General features: G+C 42.9%; 1 protein-coding gene across 1 annotated transcript in view; it reads right to left on the bottom strand.

The window, feature by feature from the left end:
• Positions 1–3,458: 3,458 nt before the first annotated feature.
• Rassf3 (Ras association domain family member 3) overlaps positions 3,459–10,739 on the bottom strand; it is an 11,397-nt gene continuing 4,116 nt past the window's right edge. Inside the window, exons 4-5 of the mRNA XM_010644818.3 lie at positions 8,639–8,748; positions 3,459–6,088 (exon numbers count right to left, since the gene is read on the bottom strand). Coding sequence (XP_010643120.1) covers positions 5,939–6,088; positions 8,639–8,748 — 260 coding nt within the window. The 3' untranslated portion in view covers positions 3,459–5,938. The remainder of the gene's footprint in view (positions 6,089–8,638; positions 8,749–10,739) is intronic.

Raw genomic sequence — 10,739 nt, 5'->3', positions numbered from 1 at the left:
TTTTTTTTTTTGTGACAGGGTCTCACTATGTAGTTGAGACTGACCTGGAACTTACTAGGTAGCCCAGGCTGGTCTCAAACTCACAGCAATCCTCCTGCCTCAGCCTCCGGAGTGCTGGGATTACAAGCATGCGCCACCATACCTAGCCCAAGCATTTATTTTTTGAAACAGGATCTAATAACTTGCTCAAGTTGACCCTGAACTAGTGATCCTCCTGACTCAGCTTTCCAAGTAACTGGGATCAGATACCCACTACTGTGCCTGGCTGAGTCCTAGAATTTAAGCATAGCATAGCACCTGTATATGGGAAATCCTTCTAGAGCAGAATCCCACTTGAGGGAAAGGAACCACACAGGGCTTCACCGACCACACACATCTATAATGGTGGTTAAGTGAAGGAAGCATGCTTGTCAAGAAAACAGATTTACACATACCTGATGACCAATGTGCACTATAACCAAGACTCCTTGTACAGAAGGAAAAATACAACTCTCCTAGTTAAAATAACTTCCTGTCTAGCCAGATAGCATATGCCTGTAATCCTAGGTACTTGGGAGGATCACAAGTCTGAGGCCAGCCTACGCAATTTAGCAGGACCTTGTTTCAAGATTAAATAAAAAGGGCTGTGGATATAGCCCAGTGTCCCTCCCTGGGCTCAATCCCCAGTACCACTAAAAAACAAAAAAAGCTCCTTTCCCAAAACAAAGCCCAATCACAACTTCTTTTGAGGTTTACACAATCCTGTTTTGCTCTTTGTGTGTACACATTTTAAAATTCTAAATACTAACCTTTCTCAGAAACTGGGAGAGGAACTAAATCAGGAAGAAAATTCAGCTGCCATTGAGCCCTGCCCCAGCCAAACATAGGAGAATCAAACGTGGCTTTTGGAAACTACTATTTCGGATCAAGACCCTAAAACTCTCACCTTCTAGAATGAACTGGAAAAAGTTGCCAAAAAAAGGAAAACAAAATGAAACCAACAAGCGAAACCTAACCCCAGCCCAACAGATGGGACCAATACATTTACCTGGTAGTAACTCACCACCACCTCCTGCCCTCCCAGGCTTGACCGACCCTTACTCCCCAGCCCCTTTACCCTTCCAGAGCTTTTCTTGCACACTTAATTATGCAAACAGTTACCTGGAATACTTCCTTTCTACATTCCCTGGCAGATGACCCTGGCTTGGGGGAGAGTTACTAGAGTCAAACCATGGCAATTTTGGTGACTCCTCTGACGACTCCCTGAGCTGTTCTGGTGGCTCTGGGGAACTGACTTACCAAGCACAGTGAGAACACGGAGTTTGGTTCGCTGACCTGTCGGTTCCTCCAGGGCAACAGGCCTCTCTACAAAGATACACAGGCCAGTGGGTTATTCTATGTAACTTAGTAAATCCCCTAAATGGGAAGATAAATGAAGCAAAGAGAGATGGGAAAGCACTGACATCAAACAAAACCCATCTGCACGCCTGCTCACTGATGAAACGTCTATGAGAGGCAACCAAGAGGCTTCTTGAATAAGCAGTTGAACTGATACAATTTCGCAGGACTTAAAAGCAAGATGGAGAAAGTGGGCCGTTCCCAGCTCAACCACTCAGTCCCCAGGGCAAGTTGCTGAACATCACCTTTCCCCCACCTGTAAAATGGAGATCCTAACTACCTCACGGGGAGCAAATGAGTTCATCCAGGTGAAGCTTTTAGAATAATGCCTGGCACATGGGCAGTACTGGCCATCAGGTTTTCTCCTCCAAAACAAAATACCTAATGAGGATCATCTGACAGCATCTGAAATGCAGCACGTATATAATTGAGTTGTTAAATAAAACAAAGTCAGTTTCTTCCACATGACAGGAGTGACTCCCAAAAGGTGTGGGGACTTCTCCCTATCAGCTAGCAATCGCTTCTGCAGTGGGCACCAGCTGAGCGTCTTCCATCCCCAGTAAATTGTGACACCGCCTACCTGGAGTTGGTGTCAGACCCGGCAGGTGGAGAGCTGTCTCCAGGACTGCTTGCCCCTTCGGTGTCAATCCCAGGGTACTTCACCTGTCCTTCTGAGCCATGGACTGAGTCAAGGTTCCCTCAACCCTCGTCTTGTGTTCCATGAACTTACCAGAATGGCTCAAGGGAACACATACTTATGGTTACTATTTTAAGATGTTACAGATGAGGGAAGGAGCACAGAGCTTGTATGCCCTCCCTGGGAACAACACCCTCTGGGAACCTCTCATCTTCAGACAGCTGGAAGCTCTCCATACTTGATTGCATAAACAAGGACAACCACGGAGAAACGTGAATAAAAAATGCTAAGACTGCAAGGCTAAATTAGCCAGAGCAAGGGCTGTCTAGATTCTTCCTGGCCTTGCTGTGCAGTGTTCCTTCTTTCCAGGGCAGTAGCCCTCTCCTCTCCTGTGCTAGGGATGGAACCCAGGGCCTTACACATGCTAGGCAAGTATTCTACCACCCCCACCCACAGTAATTTCTTTATGGTCAGCTCCAAGACAGAAAGAATAATAAGACTTCCTATAAAGAGACTTGGAGATAAGAAACTCTAGTTTCTATGGCTTGCTTTAGGGAAGGAGTTATGAGCCAGGAACTGTGTACGAACACGAAAATATACATAAAATATACAACAATTCTATATTTTTACAACTTAGTATTTACTTAAGTTACCAACTGACAACAAATTCTGAAAATAATCCCAGAGCAGGAACCTAATTCTCTTTAAGGAATTAAAATTTCAAAATACATCCCTGCACCCTGGGTTGTAACCTAGGCTGATTTCCCAAAATGGACTCCTCTAGCTATTTCAGCAAAAAAGAAAAACTATCTAGAGCCATTACTCTCTATCACAGTATCTACACCTAAGCAGCACTAGTACTTAAAATGTTTCTCCTCAGTCTCTCTCTCTAGGGGGCAGTGTAATACTGAAAACACTTCCCCACAGCGGGTGTAGAGGCAGAACCCTAGAAAGCACACCCAGGGCGTAGACCAGAGGCCTCAGGTTCTCACTCTGCATCTCATCCTGTAAGTTGGTCTCAAGGGCTGAAGATCTTTGCAGAAGAATAGGGGCAGAGGGAAAGGGTTACTGAGGGACTGGCAAGACTCTCCTTTGTTAGTGGTCACAGGCTATGTGCTTCACGGTATCTTTTACAGTGTTCATTTGCCTTGTGCACTTCGGAATGTATGCACAGTTCACTTGTATAAGACTATACTTGTACTGTATGGGCAGACATGCACTTCGGGTTAATTTTCCCCCGGAGAAGAAGGAAAAGGAAAAAATGACATTTGGGAGACCAATGTGCCCCATTCCAAACCTTATATCAGTTACTGCATTCCAGCATGTGTCCCTGGGCATCTGCAAAGTAGGTAGATTCCACTCCTGTTAACCCTTTTTAAAAATCTAGTATATTATGATAAATAAAAACACACCAACATCAACTAACAACTTCAACTTTTAATAATGGAAATCATTTTGCCATTCAAGAAATAATTTTAGGGGAGAAAATCTTCCCTATAAAAATAAAACATCAAAATTATAAATATTATAACTTTTCAACCTCTGCAATTTAAAATGCTCCCCTGTAATACTACCCCTTCATTTAACACCTTTCCTGTACCATCACATTTTGAAGAGAAAACAGTATTACAGCAAAGCTTAGTTTTAATTTAACACAAGGATTTGTACAATGATTTTTTAATAAAACACCTTTGGCCTTAGGGGCCGTTTTCCTCCATTTCACACACTAAAAATGCTGCTGCAGTAACCAGTGTTTGGTAAAGAACATCAGTCTTCAAGAACTATGAACTGACAAGATTTCAATACAGTAAAGTTTCCAAATTGCAACTTGTAGTGCACATGACAGTGAGTGAGGTTCTGGATAAATACAGATGATGCCTCTTCTAGACAATCTACTTCAAGTAAAAAAAAAAAAAAAATTTTTTTTTCACAGATACCCATCAGCTACTACTTCAGGTTCTAACAGTGTCTTAATCTGAGAAACAAATACTTCACAAACTATAAGTTTACTGGGACAAGTAATTAGAAGACCAGGTGGTTGATAACAGTATACTCAAACCCAAGCTATAGTATGAATAGTAAAACTAGTATAAAAATCATGAAGACATTCCCTGAACAATAAAGGTAAAGTGTTGGATGACAATGTCACTAAAACCTCATTGATGCACTAAAAAGAAGTCACATGCAAAATTAAACAAGATGTGCCATACATATTTTATAGCTAGTTCTACCCACCCACCCGCCACCCTTTTCTTAAAAGCCTAGGAAGATCTGATTGTCTCGGCAGCTTGTGTGGCACAGCACAACCAACACTTAACTCTGCCTCCAACAAGATAGGTATTCTCTAAAAAGTTAGAAGAGCCACCAAGAGGAAACAGAAATACAATAAAAGGCACAGTTCACTTTTAAGCAAAGAACCAAAGCACCTTGGAATTTCACAAAGAATCCATTAGGTGTCAACAAAGTGTTAACAATTCCTTGGGAATTTATAAACAAACAAAAATCTAGACTAAAACCAGACTGACTGTAAGGCCCCTCTGGAACCACAGCACATCTTTCTCCACGTTCTCAGGTTTATAAGTCGCTACAGAAAATGAGGTTTATTTAGCCTGTCTTTAAGGCTTTTTATTGCATATGCATTTCTTTGGTTGGAAGGAACAATAGTTCCATGATGAACACCTGTTGCCGGGTCAGTGGGTGTGGACTTTCCTCTTTCCTTGGGGCCCCTCTTTGCAGTGAAGTCCTTTAGAACTGAGGGTGACATGGGAGTACTGAGTCTTTAAAAAATCCCTATTCAACATTATGTGAGAACAAACTATAACTTAGAAAGGGAAAAGCAGGGGGACAGAGTTAAGGAAAGAGGGAGGGAAAGAAGAAAAAGGGGAAGGAAAAGAAAGGGTAGAATAAAAAGGGAGGAAGTGATTGTCACACATTCGCAGTGAGCTCTGCAGTTGGTAACTTCCTAGCTAATGAGGAACAGCTGCCCTACCCTAAACTCATTTTCAACTTGGAAAACAACCTCTGTGGGGAAATCCACACAATTTTAGGAGTCAGCCACTGCTAGTTAGAGCTGCTACAGCAGTTAGACTTCCACTCCAAGAGGGCACAATTGGGGTCTCACATGCGGGGGGCCACATCCAGCTGTACAGCGCCCACTTCCACCTGCCTCGTTCTACAGTCAACTGCACAGTTCATGGGTCCTTCTTGGGTTTAGTTCCTACCTCTTTGGCTCCGTCTCCATGTTATACCCAACAGGAAATCAAGCAATCCTAGAATGGGCTTAATATCTCAACACTGAACGCTTCTACCTCACTTTCAAGCCACACACTTGGCTCCACCACTACCACTGTACCCACCTAACCACCTTCCTCAGTGGCCCTCAGAGCTTTCACTTCTACACAGCCTTCTTCTAAACTTGCTCGTTACTTTTTTAAATCCAACTCCTCCAACATCCTTCCCAAATTCCCCGCAGTTCCTGGATTCCTCTGCCCTTCAAATGAATGGTTTCCCCTGACAGAAAAAAAAACCAAAAGGTAGTTTTAGTTTCACCTTGTTAAGTTTTTAAAAACTTGTTTGCACATCCTTAAGCTTAACCATTACATAATTAAAATAACTAGAAGAAAATAAAGAAAAATCAACCCAGAGTTCATGCTTCCAAGCACTCCAGGATGCTCCTGATGATTGCAGGTTCACAGCTTGCAAGAGGTAATACCGCGGTGCTGTAACAGAACAAGCTTGCAGGGCCCCTCACGCGGGGCACACGGGTGCAGGATGCCTGTGGCTGGGGGGTTGGGAACTAACTCTAGAGACAAAAGGGGATGACCCTAGGGTTTGGGCAAGAAGACAGCTCTCCGAGCAGAAAGGCACTTGCTGCTCTTTATACAGAGGTCCCACGCCACGCCTTCCTGGCAGGGTGCCTGCACACTAGCCAGGCTTCCAGGCCTCGCCCAGGGCTTCTTCCAGCTTATGTCTGTAGGCTGTATAGCACCTCTTCAGGTTCTGCAGCTGCTCATCTTCCTCCTTGTCCAAGATGCGCAAGAAATTCTGCAGTTCTGGAAGGCTGAAAGCTTCCCACTGTGACAATACAGAAAAGAAAAACGCCAGGTGTTTAACTCAGAGTCAAGACTTAGGAATGCTGCCCATGGGTGCACGGAGGTGTGACTAATCTCCCCGTCTGTCAAACCCCTCAGGACGCAGATCTGAGAAGCATCAGCCTGCACCCCACTCCCTCCACAGCTCACCCCAAATGCCCTTCATTTCCCTTCCAACTCTATTCTCCAACACAGAGCTTGCTGCCAAAGACCTTCAGGCATTTTCCTCGTTCCTCAACTGACATAAACCCCCGAAGACTTAAGAAACAACTCCCTGCAGCTTACAGTCATCACTGTCATGTTCTCCTTGTTACCTCCCATGAGGGATCCTATAATAGGTTTTAGATGCACTGGCTTTCTCCATCTTTACTGCCCCCTAGTGCTGTCTTCCAACATCTACTCCTGTACCCTTCAGGTGGCCTCCTCCTCCTTCTACTCCCAGCCTCCACTGAACCCAGGGCCTCCTACATGGAAGGCAAGTGCTCCACCACTGAACTACAGCCTAGTCTTTCTCACTCCACTCTCAAGTCCCCAACTTGTTTGCAGATAATCACAGTCATGGCTGTGTCCTGTTCAGAAGCATTCTGCTGGCTTCTCTTGGCTGTTCAGGTTAAGTCTGACAGATCTGAGCACCATTTCTCACTACCTCAAGTGACTCGGCACAGGTTCCCTGCTCCATTTTGCCCATCAGCAAACTCTCAGCTTAAATGCCACCTTCTTAAGGCCTCAGGACTTTCATCTCAGCCAGGATTGGGTTTATATTAGAAACTCTCACTAGGCTACTTAACATCCCTGATCACAACCAAGACTTCTAAATTATTAGTATTGTTGGTTTCTCCCTCCGCTGTACCTTACCTATACTGGAGCTGTTTCAGATTTCTCTCTTTCCCTTGAGGCTCTTGGCTCTGTTTCCCTAAAAGCACCTAGTAATTCAACATTTTTTAACTTAAAAAAAAAAAAAACTAAAGCAGTGTGAATGTTAAGGAGAGTATTTGACATCCGCCGGAAGATTTTTTTCAAATATGTCCTCCAGTCCCAAAAAGGGCCTTGGGACTGAGAATTGCTGCCAAGGCCAGGAATGCAGAGAAAAAGGCTCTAGACAACCCAACATTAATCCATAAAGAAAAGCATGGGGAAAACAAAACAAAACAAAACAAAAAACAAGCGGGCCAAATGACAGAAGGCTTCTTCAAGAGTTATTAAAGCAAATGAGAAACATGTAAGACAGCACAACTTTCTACCTTAGAAAATTCTCTTAATTATAAAAATTCTAACATTTTTTCACATGTGTGAACGTTTTCTAAGTACAGACATTAAAAAACACCTCCCCTCCTAGCCCTAGCAGCTGTAGAAAGTTTCTTCCCTCCGCTGTTTCCTTTAATAAATGAGAATCAAGAGCCCAGACATAGGTCCAACAAAGCACTCTGGAACATTAAAACAAAATGATAATTTCAAAACTGATTCCTCCCCACAAGGCTACTCTAATCACACTGCATTATGTGAAATGCTAGAAGTCCAAAAACAAGAAAAATAAAACACTGACAAAAGGCACGCTAACATGTCTAGCTCAGGTTTCTCAGGATTCTTATACTTCCAAAGTACAAAACCCAATGAGACTTCTGAACTACCTTCTTCCCAGAATGAGAGCCTAGATTTCTTACCAAGTTTCAAAACTCAAATCACTATCATCCTAAGATTCCCCGAACAAATTCTCATTTACACTTTATACTGCTTATCATATTTATGTGCACTCTCATATGTGACTAAAAACCACCTTTTAAAGTTTTTAGTCCACTTTACATGGAACACTGAACAATTAGAAGATTCACCAGAGGTGACAATCCAAATCTAACAAACAGCCAGAAGCAGAGTCCTGGTTTCTAACATTTAACCTAGAAACCCCATTCTGCATGGACACTTCACACTATTTCTGTTCTCGACAGAAGGCTGGGGCCCAGAGCCTGAGAAGAAGTGCTTCTTAAATGTCATTTAAATTTGACACTGGATCTAGAGGACAGTCCAAAGAGCTTTTTTCTTCCACTAAACGGGCCTAAATAGAATCCTCCCTGGAAAGAAAATGGCAAACAATGTATATGTAAACCTAATTTCTCAATCATTTGACTAGACAAAGGAATAGACTGTAGAAAGTTAAATGGTGGTAAAGAGATCAAATTTCCTTTTATTCCCTTTAGTACAAAATTAGCCTGGAGATTTTTCTTAGTAGCAGACATATGGAGAGCGCCAACTTTGAAAGTACAGTTAGTCATCTGGTAGTGAGTGGGATAAGGCTAAAATGACTAAGTGGAGATAAATAAAAAGTTTTACTTTCTTCCACCTCTGAAATGTAGACCAATATAATATTGTGGGAGAATTACACTCTAAATTAACTTTGGGCTCATTTTGGACAATCTGAAGTCTCCCTCTTCCTTTTTTCCACTTACCTTTCCTCTTTCCGCCTTTCTGGTCAGGTCTCTAGACTACAGCAATAAAACAAGGCCAGCTGTTCTTACAGCCATAATGGAGAATCACTTACCTCTCCAATTTCATGTTCACGAAGAACAAAACTAAGCAAGTCGGTTCTGGGCCCTGCTACCAAACGCAGGTAGAGAGGATGTTCTCGATCTGAGAGCTTGCAGGCATAAACTGTAAGGAAACACGAATGTTACAAGCAGTATTTCACATCTCTGAGGTCCCATCACCACCTCTCCTCCAGATTAAGGTAACAGTCATTTCTCTAGTCTCTAAGTCACCATCCTCCTCATCTTAGCACCAACTGCCCAGAGTGGAACAAAACCTATTCCACTTCCATCCTCCCTGCTCAGTACAAACTGCTTTGAGCAAGGAGGAAATAATGTCCAAGAATAATTTAAATGGGTATTAGTTACAAAACACATTTGAAATTTGAAGTTCTGCTGCTTCTTTCCAAAAAATACATTTTTAAAAAAATCCAACTCCAGCCAGGCATGATGACACATGCTTATAAATAATCCCAGCACTCAGGAGGCTGACGCAGGAGGATCACTAGGACTTCAACAAGGCCAGCCTGAACTACACAGCTAGACCCTGTCTCAAAAGAACACCTTCAAGCCCCTTTAAAAACAATGAGAACAAGCCAGGCACGGTGGCGCATGCCTGTATTCCCAGCACTTGGGAGGCTGAGGCACGAGGATCACTGTGAGTTCGAAAACCAGCCTGGGCTACATAGTGAGTTCCAGGTCAGTCTCAACTGCATAGTGAGACCCTGTCTCAAAAAGAAAACACACACAAAAAAAAAAAAAAAAAAAAAAAAAAAAAACAGTGAGAATATACCATCCAAATAACATGAATTCAAAGCTCTAATAAAAAATTCCTCTATAGATCAATTAAGAATAACCAAGGCTGGGCCAGGGATTTAGCTCAGTGGTGCCATGCCTGCCTTGCAAGCACAAGGCCCAAGGTGGATCCCAGGAATAAAAAAAAAAGGAATAACCAGGGGCTGGGGATTTGGCTCAGTGGTTCCCTCACCTGCCTTGCAAGCACAAGGGTCCTGAGTTGAATCAGTGGCAAGAAAAAAAAAAAAAAAAAAAAAAAAAAAAAAAAAATAGTGGGGCATAGTGGCACAATCTCTAATCCAGCACTCTGGGAGGCTGAGGCAAGAGGACTACAACTTTAATCCTCTGCAACTTAGTGAGACCTTGTCTCAAAAATAAATAAATTAGCTCAGTGTGAAGGCCCTGGGTTCAATCCCCAGTATCAACAGACAGACAAAATGAAACAAAAATAATAAACAAGTAGACCAGGGATTTAGCTCAGTGGTGCCGCTGCCTGCCTCTCAAGCGAAAGGTCCTGAGTTCGATCTCCCCAAAAATGTACCCCCCCCAAAAGAAACCATTTTGGTACTTAAAAATAAATAAGTAGTCAGAATACAGGCTCTGGTGGCTTCAAGCACACCTTATATAGGTGTCTCATATCTCTCTCTCTCTCTCTCTCTCTCTCTCTCACACACACACACACAAAGGTGTATGGTATCTATCACCTGTAAGTATTAAGAGATTTCCTGAGGCAAGGTGTCAACAGTGTGCTATCACTTTCATATTGTACAGTGCAGATAAAAAAATAAAAATAAAACAACCACAGATTGTACAGCGCAAGTGCAGGTGAGCTGGCAAAGCTGGCAAGATAAAAATACCAACCAAGCTTCTCTACATTACTTCGGCACTTCCAGATGCAACTGTACTGCAGGGTGCCCACCTCCTGTGATACACATAGCTCAGGGCTGCTACAACTGCAGCTTCTGGAGCAGAGCAGCCTTGAGCTGTTTATCTCTGTACTATGCAGGGCCCAGCCCTTGGCACGTGTTCAACAAACAAATTAAGCACACTCAGCAGCTAGTTGTGCTTAATCCTGTGCGACTGAAGGACATTACTAACAGGTCAAGGTCAGTATATTTTCTTTATGGCTGCTTTAGTATTTACCCAGAAAAACTAAAGAAAGCTTAAACAGTTTATTACTCAGACATACCACTTCCAAATTAGCATGTAGTGAATCATTAAATCATTGTCCAGGCAGGGATTTAGCTGAGTGGCACTGTGCCTGCCTTGAAAGCGCAAGGTCATGAGTTCAATCCCCAGTACCCGCCCCCAAAATAAATAAAT

Source organism: Fukomys damarensis, unplaced genomic scaffold (genome assembly GCF_012274545.1).
Source record: "Fukomys damarensis isolate Sample0158 unplaced genomic scaffold, DMR_v1.0_HiC HiC_scaffold_15, whole genome shotgun sequence".
In the NCBI taxonomy this organism is placed as follows: domain Eukaryota; kingdom Metazoa; phylum Chordata; class Mammalia; order Rodentia; family Bathyergidae; genus Fukomys; species Fukomys damarensis.
The sequence above is the reverse complement of the archived record's forward strand: the minus strand, read 5'-3'. Positions and strand labels throughout refer to the sequence as shown.